Raw genomic sequence first — 26,940 nt, 5'->3', positions numbered from 1 at the left:
GCAGCACCTGTTTGGAGCGCTGGCCAGAATGCCATTTTGTGTTTGTGTCTCTTTAGTGTCAGTCACTTGTTTTTGTACTCGTATTTGTCTGAATTTGTTTGTGTTGAGACACTTGGTTAGTTTAGTTCTGTTTTGTGCCTTTTTGTTTTGTCACTCGATTCTGTTTGTGGGTTTATGTGGTTTTACTTTGGGGCGCTTGTGATTTATTTTTGCTGTGTGTCCCTTACTTTAATCACTCGAGTTTGTATAGACCTGTGTGACCTGTTTTTTGGCACAAAACTCGAATGTTAATCCTGTTATTTTGTTTCTTAGTTGAGGATATTTTCTGTACATGTTTTAGCCTGTTTTGTTAAGTTAAACTTTTACATTCCTGCTAATAAAACATTACAAAATTTTTTTCCATTCTCCACTTATTTTTTTTTTTGTTACTTTCCTGACCCTAGCGAGCTGGGCCGTTACACCACGATATTATTGTGAGACTTTTGACGATACGATATCATGGTATTTTGGTTATTGTGATATCCCTAGTTATTTCTTCCTCTTAAGTGTGACTTCTGTTTCTCTGAGAGGATCAGCTGTGGACCTCTCAAGTAAAGCCCCAGTAGGTAACTTTTTAGCCAAATAAAAGCATGTTTGATTCTTATAGGTTGTGTATATTGCACTGAAAAACTTGCCCCTTGTTTGTCTCTTCACAAACCTGACTTCTAGAAAGCTACACACTGTTGCTTTAAAAAGGTCTGCACATATCAGAGGATTAGAAATGATAAAATCTTGATTAAAATTTGATAATTTTGTACAACCTTGCTATGAACTACGCTGTTTTCTGTCCAACTCGAGCTGTGTTTCATTCACACATGTTTGAGAAACTGTTCCAAAAGTACCTTCTCCTTCTCCAAAACTCCAAGCTTCCTCCCACTGATCATTAAAGTGGCTCTTAATGACGCTCTGTGTTTAATAGTCCAAACACACACAGCGGCTGGTTCAGATCATTTCAGGTCTCAAATAGACTTCACAACAGAGACTAGCCGCTAGCAGTCATCGTTTTTAGCATGATTCAAACTGCTTCATTCTCCAGTGCGGGAGCAGCCTTAGGCCCTCTGCAGGAGTTCTGTACAATGTTCAGAGTAATGACAAGAAATTTTGGCCATTAAAAATAAAACAAAATGGATAAAATAGGACCAGTAAGTTATGATCATTGTGATGTTAGAATCTTGATTTACAAATGGTTAGAAAATTGTACCGTTAAAAGTACAATAATATGTATTTTCTCTATTCCAAATACTGCAGTTATTTAGAATCTATTTTAGAGAAACTAACAGCTGACCAAAACTCTGACTACAAATAATGTCATTTCAATTTATCATTTATCATTCAACTCACCCACAGCCCTTTTTAACCACAAACCTTTAAGAGTTATTTCTCTGCACGGAACAGTTCCAATAAAGCTTTTTGTGCATTTTTTATGCAGCTGGTGGGTCCAAACTAAATATCGGTCTGTGCTGGAGATTCAAGGCTGATAGTCAGTATGTTAAAAATTGCAAATATTGGCACAATATATGGGCAAACCTTGCAGCCCTACATGCCAGAGTCTCTGCAGGCTGTAAGGAAGTAATACAGGTGAACTGATTAATATTGAAAAAAAATACTGAAATATCGATACATCGTATAGTTTAATTTGATGATACAGTATCGATACCGTGGGCTGTTATATCAATATAATGCCAAGAGTATTTTTGGATACATTGTGCTAAATTATTCTGTGAGCTACAATTGTGTTGTTGTTCAGAGAAAGGAAACTTGATGTAAAACATTTTCACTGTTTTGATGAGGACAATGTGGTGTCTCTCCACATAGTCTGGATAAAAAAGTGGATTAAGTGAGAGTGACATCACCCATAGTGTTCGGCTCCACTCAAATGAAGCTCATGTTGCAAACGGTTACAGGAGCAAGTTTGGAGTCAGGCTCTATGTTATGAATAGGATTTTTTTGATGGAAAAAATAGCGAGCAAAAACTCCAGGATCATACAGAGCGGGTTAATACAAACATTTGAAGACCAAAATGATGAGGCTCACAGCAGCAATTACAAAGAGAGGGGCGACAATATTCCAATGTAAGTCAATGGGAGCCAGAGTCAGAAGGAGCTGGAAGCGCCTAGTCTGATTCATCAGCCAGTTTCACTTCGTGGAAATCATCTGACCTTGCAGCATTAGAATTCGTTCGCTCGACAGTAGGCGGGTACTTTTTTCATTTAACCAGTCACTGCTATTTGGTCTTGACGTATGTAATGAGCTGTACACGGGGTTAACTGGTATATTAAGTTTTTCCCAAATCCCGTAGGAAGAAGGACAATAACGTCTTTCCCTTTGATAAAATTCACCAAACATTCTCTTTGTTCCGGCTTTAAATCCTCGATCTCGGGAATCGTTGCCAACACAAAAAGTATGTCTCTTCACTGACTGGCTGGTGCCCGAACTCGCACTTCCGGGGTCTTTTTACAAACCGTTTAGTGTATTCTGATTCCTGACCTAGTCGCTAGAGAGAAATGAAATTGCGCGGAGGCACTAAGTAGCACCAGCCTGGCTAGGAAGCACCTGCATACAGACTTCCTATTTGGAACACATCAGATAGCCTGTTAGTTATGCCCATTTATACAGTCTGTGGTTTTTCATAATAACTTTGGACAAATTTAGTGGTTTAACAAAGACTTTTAGTATCACAGTCATGATTCAGCCTTTGTTTTTTACTGAAACGCATCGAATCTTTTTGAAATACATCATACTGAATCGAAAAAATGTATCATATCGTGGCCCATGTATCGAGGTATATAAGGTATTGGTAAATTTTTAATGATTTTGATACTACAGAATAGACTAGAGACCAACACGAGATCCAACACGTGAGTCTATCTGTTCTTTTCTCTCCGTCCTTTGTCCTTACACATACAGTTGGTCCTATAATCAGAGATGAGTGCATTTTTAGGAGGCACATTCCTGGCTCGCCTCGTGTCTGATGCGCTGCTCAGTCTGTCCATGTGGCAGCCCTCCAGCTCCTGTGGGTGTGGGTGTGGGTGTATATAAGTGTATATGTGTGAGAGACAGAGAGTGGGGAGGTTCTCTTCTTCTTCTTTTTCTCTCTCTCTCTGCGTTCCTCCGTCTCTGTCTGGGACTCCTCTGAGACGTGCTGACGTGCACACCAGCTGCTCGGGCCCGAACCAAAACAGGACACAAACTTAGCGGTTAGCAGAGAATTAAAAAAAAAAAAAGAAGAGAGAGAAAAAAAAAAATAGTGCTGTAATGTGATGATAAAAACAACAGTCCCCCAAATAATTTAAAAAACAATGTAGATTTGCGCTATACAAGTGTTATGTATTATTATTATCATTATTACTACTGCTATTTGTCATTCAACTAAAAAAAAAAAACACATAGAATTTCACTTTCCAAATAGGAAGTGAGCATGGGCGCGCTTCTAGCTCCAATTCACTTTGCGTCGAAAACCGTCACCTCTCTCTCTGTAACTGCTGCTGTCTGGCTCCTTTTGCTCTTAAAATATGTGTTAACCTGCTCTATTTGATCCTGGGGTTTTTATTAGAGCCCGACCGATATGGATTTTGCTGTGGCCGATATGAAACCAATATAATGGAAGTTGGAGCTGCCGATAGCCGATATAATCACCGATATATTTAGTGATGTAAAAATTCACTGTAAATGTTGAATTGTTTAAAAAACTTAGGTTTGGCTCTGGTGGATTTTAAATTGGGTTTATTTAGGCAACATTTATTGTTATTCTGCCTCTTTACATCATATTTACAGACAGTAGGTTGACTTAATGGCATTTTTGCATCACATTCTAGACACTAGTGATGGGTATTCCAGTTCTTTTTAGAGAACCGGCTCTTTTGGCTCGGCTCACTAAAAGCTGCTGGTTCTTTTGGCTCCCAAGCAGCTCTTCAGATTGTTTTGTTGCAAGCAGGACTAAAGCACGTATAAAGCAGGACTGAATCAGGACTGAACCAGGTCTAAACCAGGACTGAAAAAGGACTAAACCGGGACTTATTTATTTTATGCTAAACTACAGTCAAATATGCTCGTTTTTTATTTATTTATTTATTTTTTAATCCTACCTACACGCAAATTTCTCAAAGTTTCGTTTTTAGCCGCTGCCGCTGTCAAACCACGAGTCTGCACGCGGCGTGAAGAGAAAAAAAGTGAGAGAAAGAGAAAACACGGCTCCCAATAAGGATTAGGCTCCCGTCGTTCCCTTTAAAGAGCCGGATCTAAGAGTCGTTTCGTTCGCGACGGACCCATAACTAGTAAAGAAAGTAGCGCTATTAGCCTTTAGCCGTAAATACGTGCGCGCCGCGGTAATTAATTATATGCGCAAATGTCATAATTCACACGTCTATTCACAGCTCATTTACATATCAGTGCAGGTCCAGTAGCAAATATACGGCCAATATAGTCACTTTAGAACAAACCAATAGAAAACAGTCTGTTTATGTGCGGGAGCTACAGCAGCTAACCCATAACAAATGACAAAAAACTAGCTTCAGAGTCGACATATTTCCAACACTCACCGCTCATACAGGCTCCTCCTCACATCACAAATCTGCACTAATAAATGTCCTTTTAATCCAGACTCAAACCGATTGTCCGTAAAAAGAATATAATCTCAGTGTTTGGATCTGTGTCTAAAGGTGTAAACAAACACACGTGAGTGACGCGACTCTGTGGTGTGTTCAGGGACAGTACGGACACACACAGACAAATGACTCCATAGATAAATACTGATGTGGAGCCAAATATTAGGACATTTATCTGTCTGTAAATTGGATTAAATGAACAGAATGTAGAGAGTCTAAGCTTTATAACGAGGTATAACATGCCCACGTGAAATATCGGCCCCTATCAGCAAGCATATCGGCCGATAGCCGATATGCCTAAAGTTGCCCATATCAGCCGATAATATCGGCCAACCGATATATCGGTCGGGCTCTAGTTTTTATTTTGCTTTTTTTTTTTTTTTTTTTTTTTCAATGAATCAATTCCTATAACTGCAAGCCTCAATGAGCTTCACTTGACTGGAACCGAACGCTGTGGGTGGCGTCACAATCCTGTAGTCCACTTCTTTATACAGTCTGTGATGAAAGCCACGTGTCCTGTTATTGCACAGGCTCAGCTACAGTTTTATGTGGCTCTGTCTGCAATTGCAAAACATTTCATTTATTGTTGCTAACACAAAAAAAAGCACACACAAACACACATATACACACACATATTCTCACACTTTATAATGGTTTGAGATGTGAGTGGATTGTCTGTGCAGCATCAGGGCATCCAGCTTTGTTTTGTAAGCACAATAAAACATATTTCTTGCCCAGTGCAGCTGAATGCCTTTTGTGGTGTTATCAGAGAGAGCTGTTTACATGGAGTCATTCTCTCAGTACATTTATAAGAACTTTCCAGTCGTGTTATGAGATTAGAACAGTGTTGTCATGATTCTGAAACTTCAAACTCGAGTTCAATACTAAATATCAGATTTTTTTGGACTATAAGTTGCACTTTTTTTCATGGTTTTGGGGGTCCTGCGACTTATACTCAAATGCAACTTGTTATTTTCATACTGACAGCAGCAAGAGGGTGCTCTAAGGCTTGTGTGCCAGTATCTGCTAAGTATCTAAAGACAACTGAGGAAGACTGAACACAAATTGCCCCAAAAAGAAAATCATATTCTGCAGATTACAAGCTGCAAGTAGTGAAATCTTTAGCTGAAAACGGTAATCAAGCAGCAGAAAGAAAGTTTGGAGTGAGCAAAAAAAATTGTGAGGGACTGTCTGAAAAGCAGAAGATACTCAAACTGCAATGAAGAAAACAAAAAAAGCTAATTGTGGGCTAAAAGCTGGATGGCCACAACTAAAGGAACAAGTTCACAAATGAGTGCGTGAACAACGTGCTGCTGGCAGAGGCTTGAGAATGGTGCAGTTGCGTCTCCATGCCCAGGTAGTTGCCAAGACGATGAACATAAATTACTTTGCGGGAGGATCTTCTTAGTGTTACCACTACATGAAACGCAACTGCCTCTAACAGACCACAGACAACAAAGTCCCAAAAACTGCCAGCAGACTTCCAAGCCAAGGGCAACTGTCTGAAGTGTTGAAATGTCTGTTCTCCAGTTCTGATTTTATAAAATAATTTCCCCCAAAATGCAACTTATACGGAAAATACGGTAATTAATACTCAATACCGATTCCAATACCATGATGATAATAAAACACACTTTCTTTAGGCAATAAAATGGCAATAAATTAGAGCTGCGCTGTTTAACTTTTCAGGTAGAGGGTTCGTCACCTGCTTCTCTCCATGGAGATATTACCTGGAATGTTCCATAGTACGGCACTGACTGCAGGTGACACCACTGGGCCAAGTTACATGTCAGATTTGTGGAGAGGCGAGCCCATTCACAGTAAGAATGCAATGTTTTTAGGTCAATAAAAACCCATACTGGGATATTTCAACTTGGGATGCACCAATCTGATCCTGCAAAATTTGCTGGACCAGATATTATTTCCAAATATCGGTTCAGTCGATCTTGGTTGGACATATTGATGTAATAAGACTATTCACTGGTTGTATTCGGCAAAAGGCACATACTTAAAGCTACAGTATCGGAACTGGTACTGGAACTGAAAAGCTGGATCGATGCATCCCTAATTTCAACCACACGTTTACAATTGGAAAAGTTTGGAAAATAGAAGAACACAAATATGGCTTTCCTGGCAAGCAATCAAACAGAAGTACTGCGGGGGAGGTAAAACAATGATGAAAACAAAACTGAAAGTTTTATAAACAATCAAACCTAGATTAAAAAGAGCTTCTGTAAAATGGAACAGCAAAGGCAAAGCCTGGGTATAAAAGGCTTGTCTAGCAGTTGTACTTGGCATAGAGAATCGCTGACTCAGATCTACATTTCACAGGTCAACTCTGCTATGGGCGCTCCCTATAGAACTGACAATACAGCACTTATAGCTCCAGGTATTTACTGAAGGAAAGAAGAAATGTGTACGAGGCCAGACTGTGCACAGAGGTTTATATGGGTCACACAGCCACCAGCTCTATGCTGCAATCTGGGTCATTTAAAGATGAGGACAAACGCTGAGTTTGGCAAAATACACACTTTTCAGGAACAGAAAGTGGCACCGAGCGTCACTCATGGGGCAGAGGAGGAAGAGAAAGCACCAGGACTGGTGTCAGGGGCCAGATTTACAGAAAGGAATAAGAGACCAAGATGATGAAAGAGAGATCAAAACAAGAGACCTGAGCCCCCAAAAAGAAGCCACGAATAGAAGCAACCAGTTAAACACTGTGTCACAAATGGGAAGAGCATATTTAACATCCATAACTGCTTTAAAACATGTCAGTCATTCTATAGCCGCACATGAGTCCAGTATCGGCTCCTCTGTCCTCTGGTCACACAGAGCAGCATGTCTGGGGACAGACCAGCTGGACACAGAGCAGCTGTCTGTCATTTTCATGTTGGGGTAATTGTCAGTATTCCAGGGCAATGAATCAAATTAATTTGATTAATTTGTTTTTTTTAATAATAGAATTCTGGAAAAATGACTAAATCGTGAAATCAAGGATTATGAAACAAGTTACTCCTGACTTTCTCACTTGCAAAGCAAGTTATTGTGCAATTACAATGAGATAGATACAAATGTAACTGAAGACAGTTTACAATTTCTTAAATAAGAGCACATGACAGAATGAAAACAAAGATCTTCTTCTGTTTGAAAGAAACAGTCCCTATTCTGACTTCGATTAAAATGGTTTAAAATCGTCCAGTGTGTGCAAATAAATCAAGGTTTTATTTTCTGGACACATCGCTCAGCCCTATCCCTGTATGTTTGAAATTGTGTTGCACTTCATCCAAAAAGAAAATCCCCAAAACTTCAATTTGATCATTTGTCATTTTTAATGATGAGGTCCATGTTCTGTCCAACCTCCCATCACAACAGCAGCATCTGGACTAGAACATTTTGGCTGATCCCCCCGATTCAAATTGATCACATGTGACAAATATGTGCTGGATGTTTAGACGACTACAACAACTGTCCACATGCACACTGCATCCACTCATCCATTAAGAGGGGTGAGGTACACACAAAATCTCTCCAAAAAGTAGGATTTTGCAAAAAACTAAATACACACAGAGCAGTACAAGTAAACAGCATCATCATAGGAGAAGAGTCAGACTAAACTGTCCAGACACTGACAAAACTCCAGTCTACTCAACCCACGCTCTCTCCTTTCTGCAGTGGTCTCGATAAAATAATTGGTTGAGGGTCCATCACCTGCTTGTTTCTATGGAGATGTCATTGCTCTGTCTGGAATGTTCCACAGTATGACATTAAACAGCTTACACTTATTCAATTACAGGTGGTTTTATAGCTCAAAAATACCTAGAAAAACAGACATTCTGACTGTGAGTGGGGTCGCCTTTCCACAGATCTGACCTGTAACTTGGTCTGGTTTGGTCTCCACGAACATAGAAAGGCCAAAGCAATAACCTGTCTATGGAGAAAAACATTTGAAGGACCCTCCACAAGAAAAGTCACGCAATGCGCCTTGAAATCCACAGTCATGTGTTGTGCAGCTTTCTCACATCTTTATTTGTTGTTTGTGAGATGTAGACACTCGCATTAGCACATTCCTCTCTCTTTAAAAGGCTCTTAAAGCACCTACACACTCTGACACCAGGCCTGCAGCTGGGTTACAATGACCTTAAGAAAACTATCTGTTCTGTTTTGTCTTCAGAGGTGCATTGTGTAACTTTTCTGGTGGAAAAATACGTCAAATACTTACTCATAGAAACACACAGGTGACAAAGCTTCGAACCTCCAAAGTGTACCTTTAAATGTAACTAACGATGAACATAAAGACACGTCGCAGGATCAAAAAGTGAAAAATGGTGCTTTGGTGGAATAAGTTTCACATTCTTTTCTATGAGACAGGAACAGCTTGTAAATTGTGCCTGTGTTTAGAGAACTGAAAAAGCACTTTCTCTGCAGTCTGATGGTTTCCACAGACAAGACTGAGATCTGGTGTGGAATACTCATCGATCGTTATAAACAAGTCTCGAATATCTCAATTTTCACATCACACTCTTCAAACTTTGTCGCAAGGTTCCTCACGATTCTATACGATACACGGTGCGCGATACGATATTATCACGATATGGCGATAATCGATATATTTCACATGATAATCTCTGAACCAAATACATTTTAGCAACTTTTTTTTGTTAAATGACAAGGTGTGCGTAGTTCATATGAATTACATATATTTAAAGATGCACTGTGTAACTTTTTGGTTGGGCACCGTCACTCTGCTTAGAATGTTCCACAGAGTGACATTAAAACAGATCTGCCTTATATTTATTCAATTACAGGTGGATTTAGAGCTCAAAAATACTTAGAAAACTGACATTCTGACTGTGAGCGGGGTAGCCTCTCCACAGATCTGACCAGTAACTTGGTCTGTGAGACATTAAAGGTTGTATAGAGGATTTTCCAAGGAACGAGAAATCCAGCGACTGTTTGTCCTTTTTCAAATGTTGCGCATGCGTGAAACCACCCCCCCTCCCCTACAGCTCCCTACGTAGAAACGCCTCCTCCCGCCTCCTCTTTACGCCAGAAACAGGTTTGTTTACAGCCGGTGCGCTGCACATGACTTGTAAACAACTAACTACAGTGTTGGTTAGGCAAGGCGGAGAAGTGAGGAGCGGGGGGAGCGGGTGTGCGGACATTTCGTTCGCGGACGAGAAGTGAGGAGCAGGGAGAAGAGCGGAGCAGGGAGAGAGGAGAGAGGAGAGAGGAGAGGGGAGAGGGGAGCGGTGCGCGGAGATTCCGTGCCCAGAGAAGTGAGGAGCAGGGGGAAGAGCGGAACGGGCAGCGGGGACAGGAGCAGGAAAGGGGTGCAGAGAAGGTTGCGCGCGGAGATTCCGTGCGAATGAACTAGCTACAACACGCAGCAGCAAGCGGACTCTTTCTTTGCCTTGAAAATTACGTTTTCAGACATAGGATATCGCTTTTCGTGTCCTGAAAAACGTTTGTTTAGCTCTTGGAAATAAAGGACGTTTTCATAATAAGCAGAAGTGACCTGTCCAGGAGTAATTTGGCGACCAGTGCGTCAGTCTTTAGACCCTGCGTCTGCTTCAGTCGCGCCATCGCTGGAATGAATCTATAAGAATCACCTTAGTTTGGCTTCGCTGCTTTTCCCCTTGTCTTCTTCTTTCAGCGACCTCAAAAACGGACTTTCTTTTGCGGCTAACTGCTAATGGATTCTTGTCTGCCATTGCAACAAACTTTGTGCGAACTGCGAGGAAGATATAGGTCAAAAAAAGCCGCTAAGAACTGTTGCGTTGGTGGAGTAAACAGCGTCTGTGCAGCTTGCGTCTGTGGACTGCGTGACAGGCGTACGTAAACCACGTACCAGCGGCGCGCAGGCAAGTCAGTTACGCTAGAAACGTAGGGAGATTAATTGACAGCCTGTCAGCTAACAGATAACGAGGCAGTGTCGTTATCTATTGGCAAATGTTTAGCCCCACCACGTCCAGAGTTGATGAATTTTTATTCTCTTTTTTTTGGTCATCATAATTACAAGGCTACTGCATCTCTATAATGCTATCATTGACAACTTGAAACAAAAAAAAATCCTCCATACAACCTTTAAGGTCGAAGCAATAACGTCTCCATGGAGAAAAGCGTTTGAAGGACCCTCCACCAGAAAAGTTACACAATGCAGCTCTAATTTAACAAAGACAACTACTACAACTACTACAACAACTACTACTACAACTACGACAACTACACTAAAGTGACAAGAGACAACTCCTCTGCTCTGTCTGCAGTCTGCAACTACTACAACTACTACAGCTACTACAATTACTACAGCTACTATAACTACTACAACAACTACTACAATTGCTACAACTATGCCAAAGTGACAAGAGACAACTCCTCCGCACTGTCCGCAGTATACTACAACTACAACAACTACTACAACTACAACAACTACTACAGCTACTGCACCTACTACAACTACTACAACTATGCCGAAGTGACAAGAGACAGGTCTTCTGCTCTGTATGTACTGCAGTCTACAACTACTAAGACAAGTACTACAGCTACTACAGCTACTACAACTGCTACAACTACTACAACTTCTATGACAACTACTACAATTACTACAGCTACTACAGCTATTACAACTACGACAACAACCACAATTACTACGACAACTACTACAATTACTACAACTACTAATACAACTACTACTACAACTACTACAAATCCTACAACTATGCCAAAGTGACAAGAGACAGCTCCTCTGCTCTGTCTGCAGTCTAAAACTACTACAACTACTACCACAACCACTACAACCACTACTACTACTACAACTATTACTATTATGACAACTACTAATAATCTTCCTAAAATCTTCCAAACAGTGAATACTATTAACTACTAATAGTGTATTGCATAATCAAGCAAAAAAATGCTGAAAGATACCAAAAAATACTACACTATATATCATCAATCTTCTGTTATTTTTGCACACCAATACTGAATGCTAGGGATGTAACAATATCAAATCTCTCTGTACCGATATTTTCACGGTACGATATTTTGTGGAGGTGAACAAAACTGTCAATATGATACTTTTTCCTCTCAAAAATGCCTTGACAAGACTTAACCCAAAGAACTAACATTAAAAAGTGCTTAAGAACAGTTATTTCTTTGTGTAGTCTAGAAACGGAGCAAAGGATCATGGTCTATGTAGTTCCTTATGTTTTTTTAGCTGTTGCTGCACCATAACAATGAATTTAAGCAGAGAAACTTGTAAGTCGATATATTGTGATGCTCCGCGATATTATTATGAGACTTTTGACGATACGATATCACAATATTTTGATTGTTACATCCCTGCTGAATCCTGTAGGCTGGCTGACTGTTTCCCTACAGCTCGTCAATACTTAATCAGAACAGATCAATACAGACAGCTAATCGTTCTGGTGAGGAAGCCACTCAGCCAAATGGACTTCACGATGAGTCATGAGTCATCAGATGTCACGAGAAAATGTCGCTTCAAAACAAATGTGCAGTTTATTTAATTTCAATTTCATCTTTTTAAAAGGTAATTTTTTTGAATATTTTTAGCTTCTGGAATTCTCACAATATTTGTTAGCTCTTCGTTAGACATAGACTGAAACCCGGCCGAGATTTGTACTTTTTAGCCAGATTTTTGGCAAGCGCTACAAAGTCTTTCTGGCCCATTAAAACATATACAAAACAATCCTTTATTCCAAATGCTGTCGCTTCTGAACTCCACCAGATGAACTCAGACCAATGCTGTAGTATTTTATCGTGATGTGTTTTTTAAATGTGTTTTTGTATGTCGACTATAGGCTTTAAATCTCCAACAGAGGCCAATGTTTTGTTTTGGCTGACCTGCGGCAAAAAGAATACACATGAAGCTTTATTTTGACATTTCTGTGCAAAGATAACTGCACAAAACATGACTTCACAGCTCTCTTGGAGGTTTGTGGTCAGAAGGGCGGTGGATGAGTTAGTAAAAAATTTCAATGACATAGTTTGGAGAAAATAATCAACACTGGCCATATATAAACTGCTCAAAAATATCGAGAGCTCATCGGCCATCGGTCTGGATTCTAAACAATCGGTATCGGCATCGGCCACGAAAAAAAAAAAAAAAAAAAACACATCACATGATCTCTATGACATCCCCAGTTTTCCAGTGGCACATTTGCTCAGAGAATCTTTCTAACCCAGCATGCACCTTGTGTTATATTCAAGGATAAGCATGAGGCAGGAGGCAGGTTTCAGTGAGGGTCTGAAATTCCTCCATGAGCCGAGGATCAGCTCAGAGCTCTGGGTCAGGCTCAGGGCAAGGCTCAGTGTGGAGGAACTTCATCTACACCAACGTGACAAGAGACTCTACCTCTGCTCTGTCTGCACTCTACTACTACTACAACTACTACAACTTCAACTACTACAACTTCATCTACTCCAACGTGACAAGAAACAGCTCCTCTGCTCTGTCTGCAGTCTGCTACAACTACAACTACAACTACACCAAAGTGACAAGAGAAAGCTCCTCTGCTCTGTCTGCAGTCTATAACTACAATTACTACAACAACTACTACAACTACAACTACTACTACTACAACTAAAACTATTACTGCTACTACAACTACTACTATTACTACAACAACTGCAACTACTACTATAACTACTACAACTAAAACTATTACTACTACAACTGCAACAAATAAACTATTACTAGTACAACTACTACTACAACTAGTATGATATCTATTACTACTACTACAACTACTAGAACTACAACAACTACAGCAGCAACAACTACAAATACTCCTAGGACTACTACTACTAGAAGGGCTGTAGTCTTTTAATCATTTAGTTGATTAATCAGTCAAAATTTGTCAGCTAATCATTTTATTTTGATTATAAAAATGTACATGGGACAAGAGCAGAAAGGAGAAGTGAATGGGCCAGTGAGTTAGCTGACAAGTATTTTTTTTACAAGTTGAATCTTTATATAAATTCCTTGTTTCCCAGTACTTCATTTTGTATAAACAGTGACTCCCCTTCTTCTTCTTGGTCAAGTACAGGCCTAATATCTGCTTCTACAGGATAAACCCGTATCTGCTCTGTCCAAAAACAACCAGCAGCTCAGGGCTCATGCTCCTGTGGGATTCAGAGAAAAACTCTCACACAATAACAACTCTCACCAGTGTCAGCTCCCCTACGAAACACTGTTACAGCAATTACATTTTACAGCATTTATTCTATTTCTTAATTATAGCGCTCCACGTCATAATTGTTCTTATTAAGGCTGGGCAAATAAATCAAATAAATGTTTCAAATATGTAGTATCGAATCTGAAGTTCAAATCAGTTAGTGTGGAAGACAAATTGCTTTTATTTTCCCCAAAGTTAAAGCGTCTGAGTGTCCAGAGACATGACAGTGTGCACAAGTGAGGGATGGGAGTCTGATAAATATGCAAATGTTTAAACCACTGCACCACCAAAATAATGTGAGTTTTATGCAAAATTTTGTGTCCATACAAATATAGAGGGACCTACAAATGTGCAACTTGTAAAAGGGGCCATATTATGTTATTTTCTATATTATAATGTAGTTTCCTCTTCAAAAACATACCTGGAGTTTTGTTTCATTTGTTTAATTCATGTTTAACACAGAAACCCTGCATATTTGGCTGCATTCTTCTCAAACAGAAAACACTGTACTCATACAAATTCCATTCACCTTTGAATCATTTCAGCCGGAACTGTAAATCTAACAAAAGGTAGCTATTAACTTGAAAATTACCATGATATTTTATGACAAGGTGGAACAGAGAGAGATGTAGACAGACTAATAATACGGATTAGTCATGTGAATGAAACGAAACACAACTCCAAGCAAGTTTCTGATGAGGTAACACAAGAAGCCATTTTGTGTAATATAGAACTTTTAATGCAATATAAACATCTTCTGTATTTACAAAAACTTGCTGTAACTTCTCCCCGGTGCCCCCCGTCTTACCTGGTGAAGAAATCTGCGATGCCGAACCTTTTTGGCATGAGCTTGGGGTCTTGCCCGTCGCTTTGCCCGATCAGATCTGGGAGTTTGTCTGGAGCGCTCTGCCTCCGCCCGGCCTCCAGAGCGCTCCGGAAGTCCTCGCTCCCGTAGCCCTCCTCGCCGTAGTAAAACCCCGCCTCCTCCTCGTCGGGAGAAAGGGGCGTGGCGTCGCAGCTCAGAGACACCGACAGGTTTAGGTTAGTCCTTAAAGTCTGCGGCCTTATGGGTAAACTGAGCTCGCTGATATCCTCGTCCTCTTCGGATAACGCGCTATCGTGATTCACATCGTGTTCAGGGATTGGGCAATTGAGTATGGCACTTGTTATTGAGCTGTTATAGCAAATTTCGGAATTGAGCGCATCTTCAGTCAACGTAGAGAAGTCCCTGCTTTGACCTAACTCCATATCGCCGCTATCCGATGTTCTTAGAATGTGCAAACCGCCATTGGCTAATTTCATTTCGTCACATGACTTCCAAGCAGTTTGTGTGTGTTCAGTCGTAGCAGGTGAGCATCCGTTTCCGACGTCACCGTTCGGCAAGTCGTGGAACGCGTCCGGGAACGGCGAATCCACGTGCGGGTCCCAGATTTCGCCGATAATATCATCCAAATCGGGATCGGATGTTTTAGCGGAGCATAAAGCGTCCAAACCTAACCCGCTCTCTTCTTCTGCTTCCATCCCTCCTCCTCCTCCTTCTTCTCCTGTCTCTTCTTCTCTCTCTTCGACCTCCTCTTGACCGGGTGACTCAAGAAACCCGTTGAGGCCGGTGTGGTCAGCGCAGATCCCAGAAATGACACAGCTCTCTGTGAGCCGGTCCGCGAGACACTTGTCCAGGTCCAGCATGACGTCGTTTCTAAAGAGGGAGAAATGCACACAGTGTGGAATGTCAATTACAGGTCGGGCTAATTATGTTTTAAGTGATTCTCAGCATTTTAGGTACAGACTAATTACAAGATGGCAAAAGGAACAGAGGCTACAGGCTATGTATGCTTTTGTCCTTACTAGTATGTACTGTCATGTTTGCAAATCAAACAATAGAAAAGGGGGAAGTTTTGAGAACCATCTAATAGCTATTTTCTGAAAAAATATATGTTTGAATTCACAAGATTCAAGATTACATGGTTCAGTTTATACAGTACTCATTTTAAGACATTCAGCTATAATTATTAGATCTTTATGGTGTAATTATTGCCAAAGAAAAGCTCTACACTAACATTTGCACTGCTTAATTCTAACAATTATAAAGGTACAGTATAAAACTTTTTAGAGGTGTCATGTCACCTGCTTGATTCCACGGAAATATAAAGTTAAAGCCATACTTCAGAATATTCTCCATTCAGATAGGCAAATTTCTTATTGTGGAATGTTACAGCGAAAGGAACAATTCCATGGAAAAAAGCAGGAGGCGGTTCTTCTCTGGGCCAAATAAGTCAGGTTTGTGTTGTTGCAAGCCTGCTCAGACCGTGGACGCATGTTTTTCTAGCATTGTCAGAGCAATAAACAACCAAAACGAACAAAACAAATGGTAAATGCTCACATTTTTATACAGCGATTATCCACGTTCAACGCGCTTTACAACAAGGAACCACTCACCCATTCACACACACATTCATACACCAGTGCACGTGGACACTAGGGGTGAAGTGGGTTAAGTGTCTTGCCCAAGGACATAACGACAGCGTTCATCTGTGGAATGTCGCACCGCAACCTGTGGGTCAGTGGATCTGACCCCTCAACCAATGATGTTTATGTTGAGAGTGAGATTCGAACCTCCAACCTTTGGATCAACACTCTAACAACTGAGCTACTGTCGCTTTAAGTGTCCATGTTTTGAAAAAGTTACATATTTTGACTTTAGGCAGACACGTCTTATAATAGAAATAGTAGGGCTAATTTGAGACTTTTTGTCATTTGGATATTTCTTACCTGAAGATACAAGAACTGAGTACAGTTACCGTGTTTGAAAATGTAGCAAATACATTAAGAGCAGTGTTATTTTTAGAGTTTTAAGAGTGATATTTAACTTTTTACTTTCACCCATATTGTTTCACTTCTACTTTCCACAGTTTGCTATAATCAGCATTTCTTTTCTGTGCCTACTGCTACGCTCACTAGTCACAAGAACTCAAGATTTGCATAGATTTGTATTTTTCTTTGGGAAATTACAGTTACAGATGTGTACTTTTCTTTTCCATACCTTTGTTCCCAGGTCGACCCGCCCTGGAGCAGTGCGGGCGCAGTGTTTACATCCGCCCGGTCCCCAGCGGTCACACAGAGCTGACCCTTCCCCGCTTCCTGACCCCCGCCGCCGCCGCTGACACCGGCTCGGTACGCCTTCAAAGCCGCTACCACCGCCGCCTCTTTCCCCCCGTCCCCGCCGCTTATCGCCTCCTCATTCTCGTTCAGATCCACGCTGACCGGTCCTCCTCCGACCCCCGTTTCCATGACCACGCTTCAATACGCCGAACAAGCCTCGACCGCGGGCCTCGAATGCGGCTGCGAGTCGTTGTTCGGCCGAGCTCCGGAGGTTTTGTTGTTCTGGGGCGAAGGGGCTACCATTTTAGCACGGGCTCGTTACGGCGTTAACTGACACTCTCCGGGGTTAGCATGTTTATTGGTTTATTTATTCGTGTCGTTTAAAAAGCAGCCGTCCCGCCCCGCACGGTGTGAGAGGGCCCCGCGCCGATCCAACGCAGTTAAATCCCGGTTCGCCGTTTAGCTCGGAGCGGCGGCGGCGTCCCGGTTGCCACAGTCCAGCGCCATCTTGAAAATAGCCCAACAATGACGTCACCGCGCCCCCCTCTCATGCGCGCTCTCCTGTTGTTGTTGTGGTCCGCCGACGTGAGCGCAGCGCCCCCGTGCGGTACTGCTGCGCTAATGCAACTGCGAGATGTGCCCTCCGTGACCGCAACTACGGGGGTACTTTTGGCCAGAGGTGGCGCTGTTACGGGCACGCCATGTTTAATTTAATTAATTTATTTCATTATTTATTTGAGCAAGGTAAAAGAAAATCAACAACACTAAAAAAAAACTTATAATGTCCTACCCCAATTGTTTTACATAATCAAATGGCTGACACATTTTTTTGTTTGTTTGTTTGTTTGTTTGTTTGTGTTTGTTTTTTTAAATAGCAGAGGAGCCGTCTGTTCAGTGTCATTCTTGGATTTCAGAGCGATGACACGGTGAGCTCTTGCCATAAACTCTTCTTTTATTTTTGTGTTTTACAGTTTCACAACTCTCACATTCAATGGTATTTAAAGGTGTATTGGTTTTATTGTATGTTTGGACCAGTTAAGCAACGACATGTGCTGTTAGATTTGCAGCAGAATACCTATGTTAGATTATTGAATAGTTTGGATTTAATAGATTTTATCATTATTTTCATTACGTCGTATTTAATTTTGTTTTCATGTGTTGAAAAAGTTGTAACTTTGTTTAGAAAGGTGCTGTATACATAAAATATCACTATATTGTAATAGAAAATTCATACTGTAACCTGTGATATTAGCATTAAATATTATATTTAATGCTGTTCAATAAAAAGATTTCAGTGTTTCCAGTGAGTTCTTTCTATTATATAGTGGAGCCTTATTTGATATAAATGAGAAGGAGCCCTGCCCAAATTCATATAAATAAGTGAATAATGATGATTCTACAGTGGGAGCATTATTCGATGGCTTAATTGGGCTGTCGATATGTGCTGCCTTTAGTTGGAGCCCTATTTGAGCAGAATAGCATTTTAAGTGTACTTCAGTTTTCATTCATAAACCCCATACTCCTGGAGCTCCCCCAGAGGACACCACAAGAGCACAGTCAAATGTCTCCTCCAGATCCACAGAGCACCTGATGGAGAGTATAGAGTTGGTCCAGACCAAAACCACACTGCTTCTCCTGGATCTGAGGTTTGACTCTCAGTGAGATTGTCTTGTGCAGTACCCTGGAACACATCTTACTAGGTAAAACACTTGGGATTTAAAAGGTTTTCCAAGTTTCTCCTGATCACAATAAACACAATATGATGCTTTCACAGATTAATTTACATAGAACTCTATTTCTTTTGATTCATATATTCAGGCCATTCACACTATATACTTTATTTACTGCTATCACACAACACAAAATTAGATTCAAATGTTACCTTTTATTGTTTTGATGTATTTGTTCAGTGAGTTCAGCACAACACTATATTACTTTTGAGCCCAGTTTTGAGCCCTGTGTCCCGTGCTCAAGCAGATTTACGCAAAACCAGTGATTTGTCCCATTTCTATACAAGACATGTCCCAGGTGTCCCTATTTTTGACCAATCTGATCCCTGTACACAGTAAAGAGAGGAATATATTGCCAAAAGTTTTTGTCTAAATACTAAAAAACTGTGCCTGAGAATTCCAGAAGACTCATGTCACACTGTTTCACAAGTAATACTGATTCACTAATAATGTTCTTAATTATGCACTCACAATTGTATTATTACAAAGCATCCCAAACCTGTCCCAGTTTTAATTTTTAATCTGGTCACCCTATATTAGGGGCTCTACAATGAAAAACAGAAAACAGTCTCTAAAGCACCTGGCATCTTAAGAAAAATCATGTTTGTAAAATGTGCAGCACTTCTGCCCCAAATGAAGGTAATTGGTATAAAAGGACTTGATCATTTTAACAATTTTAACTCTTTAAATGCTATTTTCTGTCAAAAACGACCCCATTTTGGGTTGACAAACTATTTTTTAGCAAAATATGGTAAAATGCAAAGCAGAATATTAAGTTTCATTTTCAAACTTGTAAATATGCTCCTATAAATTATGTCTTTTATTTCAATAAAACAGGAGTGTTGTATCTTTTAAAATAGCTGAAGGTGAGATCCTCTGGGTCATGTCAAACAGCCCCCTCCTTTCATTTCCTCTTTTCCTCTGTATGAATACACCTATTGTAAATATAATGGTGGTTTTCCATTGTCCCAAGTGTAAATGTCAAATAAACAATACGTGCTTGATTTTGTTGTGTTTGGACCAGTTTATGGTTTGGTCACTTGTGTTGGACTGTGTAAAAGTTGGGAAAATTATATGACTATCACGGTGAAATGTGATGCTCATGAGTAAATGTGCATAGTTCTACACAGGACTACAGAGCTCTAGGTCTTAGATACAAATGAAAGGCACAAAACACCAGGCTGGTAAATGATTGCACGTCTAACAACTCAACCCCTTGTACAGAGAAAACAGGCAAGTGTTAAAAAAAAAAAGGTGAGAATAATAGGCCATGTAGTTTTGTTTTTCAGTATACAAAGTCAAACTGGCATAGGTTCAGTGGCAAGTGTAACCCAGGTATTTTCTGTGCTGTCCCTCTCTACCTAATAATTTGGCCGCTGTCATTCGCAACTATCGCGAGACGTTGCGCACATAACGCGAGACTAATTGCGCCAAGATCTTTAAATATGGCCGCGCGCACGCTCCCATTCATTCGTGTGTTGTGTCGGTCCCGGGTGTGACTGAGCGGCTGCAGGTAGGCGATTATTGCTTTTAAAAACTCACTGTTTCGCTCAAAGTATATTAAAGTAACTTATATGCCATCAACTTCCCCAGATGCCTCTTACCTTCTCGACGAAGTGCTGTCGTGATCGTTTGAGCGTAAACTAAGTGGAACTGGTGAGTTGAGATTGTTTGTTGCCTTGCGGAGCTAATAATGCTAGCGCTCTGATTCAATACGGACCTGTGAGCTGGTGCCGGCGCTAGTCTCACTTGTTCGCATCCATTTATATGACTACTTTTCAATGAAATTTATTGACTGACTGTACTGATATTGACAACAAATAATGATTGATATATGACCCTGTTAAATTATTAATTTAAATAATTTAAAGTGACATATTACTTATTATTAATGGGAAATAATTTAAAATGGAGTACTCTAGATATTGATTTATACTGATACATGTACATGGATGGAATAATTATTCAGATTTATCATAACAAATTGTTATAATGTTGAAAAATGATTTATAGTGTCTTAGTTGTACTACAAAAATTGTATTACTCACTGCTGGTCCTGTTTTGCACAGGCCAGGTTCCGAAACTGAACTCTCCGAAACGGAACTCTCTGAAACGGAACTCTCTGAAACGGAACTCTCTGAAACGGAACTCTCTGAAACGGAACTCTCTGAAACGGAACTCTCCGCAACTGGATTTTCAGACACTGGATGGCGAGCTAAGGCCTAGAGCCCAAATCAAACTAAGTGCAAGCATCTGCCTGTGCGGTAGGAGGCGTAGCAGCCGCTCAACCCACACACACACACTCACACACCCACTGCCCCCTGCTGTGGGCATTGGGCTCCTCATAAACTTTGTTGGAAATCACCCATTCACCATAACCATCTCCGGAACTATTTTTTTTCCTTTCACATGATCTCCGTGTGGAATACATAACATCTTGCTGCTGCTTATTATCAATCGGACTATGGACTAAAACTCATTGAACTCTCCATAGCCTCTGAACTGAATCACATAACTGTGCACTCCTGTAAATATTGTATATATTGTCTGTTATACACTGTAAATAATAATATCACAGATAAGTACTACCACCTTGTGTACGTGTCTTATTAAACACCTCACTTCCCTCCGAGCCGAACCCAATCTTCTGATCTAGCCAGTTACCATTACTACTATTACTATACCTCCTCCTGTGGCATCGTATAAGTGCTACACAAGAGCATTACGTGAGCACCAGGTCCTGCAATGGCTTCGGGCTCTTGTGAGTTACACTGGACCCGTCCCCCTCTGTGCCTCACCGCTCCACTGTCCGCCCTTTTTCACTTTCAAACACGTTTAAAGCTTCAGCGTTCTCCTCAATCAGAAGGTCGCGAGTTTGAGTAGCGAGTGGGGTGAGACAAAACCACAAAAAAGTACAAAATGTTGCCAAAATTCTCCTTTACTTCTTCCTACATAAACGATCAGACAAATAATTAAACACTGTACAATCTTATTCACAACATACAGGACATTTCACACACATTTGCACAGATAGTAAAAATGAAAATAACACTTTAAATTACCCTTATACACTGGAAATATTACAAATGTGTGAGAAGGCACATGAGGAAGCTTATACAGGCCCGGCTTCAGTCCCATTGGTCCATTAGTAAAAGGTGCAAAGAGCGGCATGACCAGTGTAAGGGTTTTCAGTCTCAAGGTCAGCACTGAAAACAATACAATGCGGTATCCATTTTAGGAGATTCTCCGTGTATTTCTCACAGTTGTAGATGGTATTTAAAGTACATAATGTAGTACTGTATATTCAACACACAAGCAATAAGTTATTCAAATAAAAATAATTAAAATGCTAAATTAGTATTGATGGCTAACTGAGCTTGAAATAGTGAAATAAAGTCATGATTTAACCAAGCTCCAAGAAAAATGGAAGTTAAAGAGGGGGTATTACACTTCTATGGGGTATTAACTGCTAATACATAACATATTTAGATCACCATGTTACTTTTTATTGTTTTGAAAGTGCTATATTCGCCAAAAACAACATATTAAAAGGTTTAAGTCACTCCCCATTCAGAGTGCATCAGGTTTGTGAATTGTGGTTTAAAATTTTGTATCATGTTTTTCTATGTTTACCTAGAATTGTTCTGTGGAATTATGGGTGATGTAGGATTGTGGGCGGAGTATTGTAAAGAATGTTAAGAGCTAACCGTAAGAGAGTGAATAGGGCCCAGGAGAGATCGCTAAATTACTGAAACATGTATGGATGACATCTCGTTTTTGTTGAGGGGATGTTATAACATGGTACAAAGCACAAAAAAGTTGATTTTGCGTAATACACCCTCTTTTAAACGTAACTGTGTAACTGTTCTGAGGCATGGTCCAAGTCTCCATGTTATGTTATTGCTGTGGCTAGAATATCCCACCATATGGCATTAAACCTGTCTGTCTCAGAAAAGGAAACAATCAGATCTGCGGAGGATTGTGTAAACTGGTATTGGTTTGTTTTCAGTTTTCACTATTGTGCTACAGAAGTGCTTTCCATTGTAAAGGGGAATGTACAAAATTTGAGGTACAAATTGTTTTTCTCGTGAACTACGATGGAGGAAAACACCATAGTAGTTTAGTCCATTTGTAGTGGTCCGTGTTGCTGTCGTGAGTCCCTTTAAAACCCGATGGAATTTTCAGTTGTGCTTCAGATGAATCTCCTGCTGGTTTGTGGGATGCTCACAGTGTGTCTTCATACAAAAGAGGCTGAAAACAGAACAGACACAAAACGATTTAGTGTGTGAAGAAGGCTGATCAAAATACTCTGAACATGTGTATAATTATGTCTTATTTGACACTAGTCTCTTGCTATATTTGCTACTTATTTTAAATTTAATATTATCATTTATGTATATTTATATTTTTGCTCTTTGTTATTATATTATATTGTGATGTGTGAGCTACTGTGTCCAAGTCATTTCCCTTGTGGGTAAATTTAAGTACATTTCACACTGACATCAGCAATCACAATCTGCCTCTGTCTGCACGGCTGAGTTTGGGTCTGTGTCTGTCTGTGCAGGAGAGACTGGGTTTGTCTGCGTGGGTGAGTTTGGGTGAGTTTGGGTCTGTCTGCGCAGATGAGTCTGGGTCTGTCTGCGCAGGAGAGTCTGGGTCTGTCTGCGCAAATGAGTCTGGGTCTGTCTGCGCAGGAGAGTCTGGGTCTGTCTGCACATGAGTCTGGGTCTGTCTGCGCAGGAGAGTCTGGGTCTGTCTACATGGGTTGAGTCTGGGTCTGTCTGCATGGATGAGTCTGGGTCTGTCTGCATGGATGAGTCTGGGTCTGTCTGCATGGATGAGTCTGGGTCTGTCTGCATGGATGAGTCTGGGTCTGTCTGCATGGATGAGTCTGGGTCTGTCTGCATGGATGAGTCTGGGTCTGTCTGCGCAAGTGAGTCTGGGTCTTTCTGCACGGATGAGTCCGAGTCTGTCTGCGCAGGAGAGTCTGAGTGACAAAAAAGAAAAATAATGCTATATAGTATATAAAATGTACTCTAGAAATTCATACTTTCATTGACATTGTTGAAATACTGAAGCTCATAGATGTCTATAGAAACAAGAAATGCAAAAAGGAACTGTTTGGTTCACATTAGCCAGCATCAAGATTCTATCAACATTACTGTCTCTTATGTACTGTCATATTCCCGCCATTTGAGGCCTGCTGCTTGTAAAATGTGTATAGCAGCAGTCACCGCATCACAAGGTGGCAGTATTGCACTTTGGCAATACAGAACAGCAAACCATAAACTACTGCGTAACAGGAAGTGTCAGTGTTATGGCGTAAAAATGACATCACCTTATAACCACTATGGGGACTTCTGTAAACTTGGCATTATGTCCAGGGGCGGGATTTAAAGTTCTACTGCAACCATGGTAACCCACTTTTACACAGTGTTGTCCTATTCACAAAACAAACGTCTTCACAAGACAAAGCTTCATTTAGACCTAAAATTGTAACAAAAGCACATCCAGATTTTCTTGTATCAGGGCAGCACAATTCTTCCCCCGAACACAGTAATATCAAACAGCCACTTTATTTTAATGATTATGCTGCAAATGTTGATTTTTGACTTTTTTTTTCATAATCAGTTAAGGTGAGGTTAAAGGTCGTATATAATGTAAAATTGACTCATGTTGACTCAGTAGTTATGTTCGAACGTGATCAGAAACATGCCTTCAGTTGTGTTTTGTTCCATTCACACATGAGAAACCCTTTGTTATCAGTCTGTCTAATTTTGTCTAAGCTATGTCATGAAGCAATAGTTTTCAAATCAACAGCTCCTTTTACCTTTAGTTCAGTAGAGATTGGCAATTCAAGGGCTTTTATGTCCTTGTACAGACCATTCCACAGTTTAGATCACGGTTGGGTTTAGGAATGTCTCTGAACCTTCTTATTTGCTGTAATCACATCCGATAATTATTAACATAACTCTCAGCAGTAAATCAGCTCTGACTGACATAAGCTAAGCCCAGCCCCCTGGAAGAAATACCAAGAATTCAGTAGGAGTCTTACAGCTATGGCCTCAGTGTGTTTGTCTCTGGAAGTTTAGGGGATTGTCGTTCTTGTTGTAACTTCTCATACTGTTATGCGTTGTTACAAGACAACTATGACTGACATACAGGAAACTCCAGTGTTATTAATAGAAAATAGAGAATCTGAAAACCAGCACTACGACAATATTCTATTCAGATTTTGATCACACCCAATAAACTATAATGTGGAAATTAAAAAGTAGAATTTGCACTTCTTATATCACACAAAATTTACTCACTTGAGCTTTTAGTCTTGTTGGAACGTTATCTGGAACATGGCTTCACTTATGTTTTGTTTGATTCACACGAGTTTGAGTAACCCTTTATTATTAGTCTGTCTATATTTCCAAACTCAGAATGCTTTGTTCCACCTTGTGATGTCATGCAATGGTAGTTTTTCAAGTTAACAGCTACCTTTTCTACCTTTAGCTCAGTAGAGTTTGGCAATTACAGAGCTGCTATAGCATAGATAACATAGATCAGATAACAGTCAAAACCACTTAATTTTTTTATTTTATTTCCTTTTTCATCTGTTTCAAGTCGCACGCTTTTACGGACCATTCAACCTGCACAGCTCTACTTTGACTTAATAAAATGCTTACCCACATGTAGGCCTGTATTTGAACACTGTTTTGAGATCGAGCGAATGATTAATAATGGGTGGATATTCCTTTCGAAACACAGTGTCATCAGTTGCTATGTTTATGTTTACATGCATGACAAAAACTCTGACATTATCTGATTTCGGGAGTTATCAGACCAAGTCAGTTAAAAAGCTCCAACTGGTGTGAGTAATCTGAATTTAAGCAGGAATGGGTTATAATCGGTAATAACAGAGGCTTTCCTCAGATACCGGAATTGGTTTGATACCTATGTTAGCCGATATTTGGCCCGTGATAGTCCTTGGTGCATCCGATTTGTCTTTTTGAACAGACTCGTGAGTAAAAATATGACTGCATCCCACAGACTGTATACAGGAATGTGACGTCACCTATAGCGTTCAGCTCCAGTCAAATGAAGCACAATTTGGAGTGAAGAGTCATATTAGGATTTGATTTAGATACTGATTTATGGACAAAATTGCGAAATAAAAACAGGATCATGTAGAGTGCCGTATTTTCTGCACTATAGGGCGCTCTGGATTATAAAGCGCACTGTCATTAAATAGTCTATTTTCTACCTTTTTTCACAAATAAACCGCACCGGACTTTAAAGGAAACACAACAGTTAGATGGCTCAGTGGGACTTTGTTTGGCACATTCACGGTTACTCTGGGCTTTGTTCAGATGTGGCGTGTAGGGAGGCTGCTGTCTGGGACCGCTGGATTGTTGGAGTGTTCGCAGTGACTCAGTTGTTCAGTTGTGTCTAGAAGTGGCACATTGCACTCGCTTTTTCCGGTTTGTTCCTCCGTTCCTTGTCCGCATGGAGTGATGAGTGTGGCTTTGGGTGTTTTTCATTGCGCAGTCGCTGTCTGCTCCGTGAGTGTTTGCGTGAGCTGACAGACTGTGAAGCCTGACAGCAGCAGTTATGGATAGAGGGGCAACATTTTCTCAACACAACGTGAATTGGAGTCGTTGGAGCCAGAAGCGCGCCCATGCTCACTTCCAATTTGGAACGTGACGCAGTTTAGCAATGTCCATTTATATAAACAGTCTATGGGAGGCACACACACCTTATGTACTGTACATATTACCTTGCTCTCCAGGACTCTGTGTGGGGCGGGTCTCTCCAGCTCCTCCAGGGTCTCGGCTGGAGGTTGGTTCAGGGTCTCTGGCAGCAGAAGGCCCAGGCACCCAGCGGTCAGTCCACTCAGGCAGAACACAGTGAAGGGCATGGACTGGTGCACGGCGCGCTGTAACACACACACATATATACACACAAACACATGTTAGACCAGGGAGTAAATAGCAAAAGAAGAAAATCCAGTCTGTCATCAAATGTTTTTAGCGTTAAGACGTTTTGCTGCTTCTTCAGGTCTGGTCAGATTTCTGGAGAGACACTTATATTGGTCTGAAGGGAGGAGCTGACCACACTGAAAGTAAAACACCTATTTATTTACAGATTCTGCTTCTGGAGTAGCCCATGAGGAGCTTCAACAGAATGCCCTAAATCCTCGGAATTTTGTCCAGGGCAGGGCTGAGTGTTCCATGTCATGTTCGTACTGTATATTCCAAGGAAGGAGTTAATGCGATA

The 26,940-nt window shown here is 40.6% G+C and overlaps 2 protein-coding genes and 1 long non-coding RNA gene across 4 annotated transcripts in view; 1 reads left to right on the top strand and 2 right to left on the bottom strand.

The window, feature by feature from the left end:
- tbc1d12a (TBC1 domain family, member 12a) overlaps positions 1–17,455 on the bottom strand; it is a 51,607-nt gene extending 34,152 nt beyond the window's left edge. For both annotated transcript variants that reach the window (XM_055162404.1, XM_055162405.1), the window contains exons 1-2: positions 16,884–17,455; positions 14,652–15,539 (exon numbers count right to left, since the gene is read on the bottom strand). In XM_055162404.1, coding sequence (XP_055018379.1) covers positions 14,652–15,539; positions 16,884–17,131 — 1,136 coding nt within the window. In that variant the 5' untranslated portion in view covers positions 17,132–17,455. The remainder of the gene's footprint in view (positions 1–14,651; positions 15,540–16,883) is intronic.
- A 2,548-nt stretch (positions 17,456–20,003) lies between these two features.
- Positions 20,004–21,292, top strand: LOC129411578 (uncharacterized). The gene is made up of 3 exons (XR_008633376.1): positions 20,004–20,185; positions 20,266–20,328; positions 20,742–21,292. It is a non-coding gene; the product is annotated as an uncharacterized LOC129411578 (long non-coding RNA).
- Positions 21,293–21,603: 311 nt separating this feature from the next.
- Positions 21,604–26,940, bottom strand: part of slc22a15 (solute carrier family 22 member 15) — a 55,539-nt gene continuing 50,202 nt past the window's right edge. Inside the window, exons 12-13 of the mRNA XM_020917017.2 lie at positions 26,441–26,599; positions 21,604–22,923 (exon numbers count right to left, since the gene is read on the bottom strand). Of these exons, the coding sequence (XP_020772676.2) occupies positions 22,897–22,923; positions 26,441–26,599 (186 nt within the window). The 3' untranslated portion in view covers positions 21,604–22,896. The remainder of the gene's footprint in view (positions 22,924–26,440; positions 26,600–26,940) is intronic.

Source organism: Boleophthalmus pectinirostris, unplaced genomic scaffold, assembly GCF_026225935.1.
Source record: "Boleophthalmus pectinirostris isolate CB_2022bp ecotype Guang Dong unplaced genomic scaffold, ASM2622593v1 HiC_scaffold_5, whole genome shotgun sequence".
Lineage (NCBI taxonomy): Eukaryota > Metazoa > Chordata > Actinopteri > Gobiiformes > Gobiidae > Boleophthalmus > Boleophthalmus pectinirostris.
This window is presented reverse-complemented; position numbering and strand designations above follow the sequence as displayed.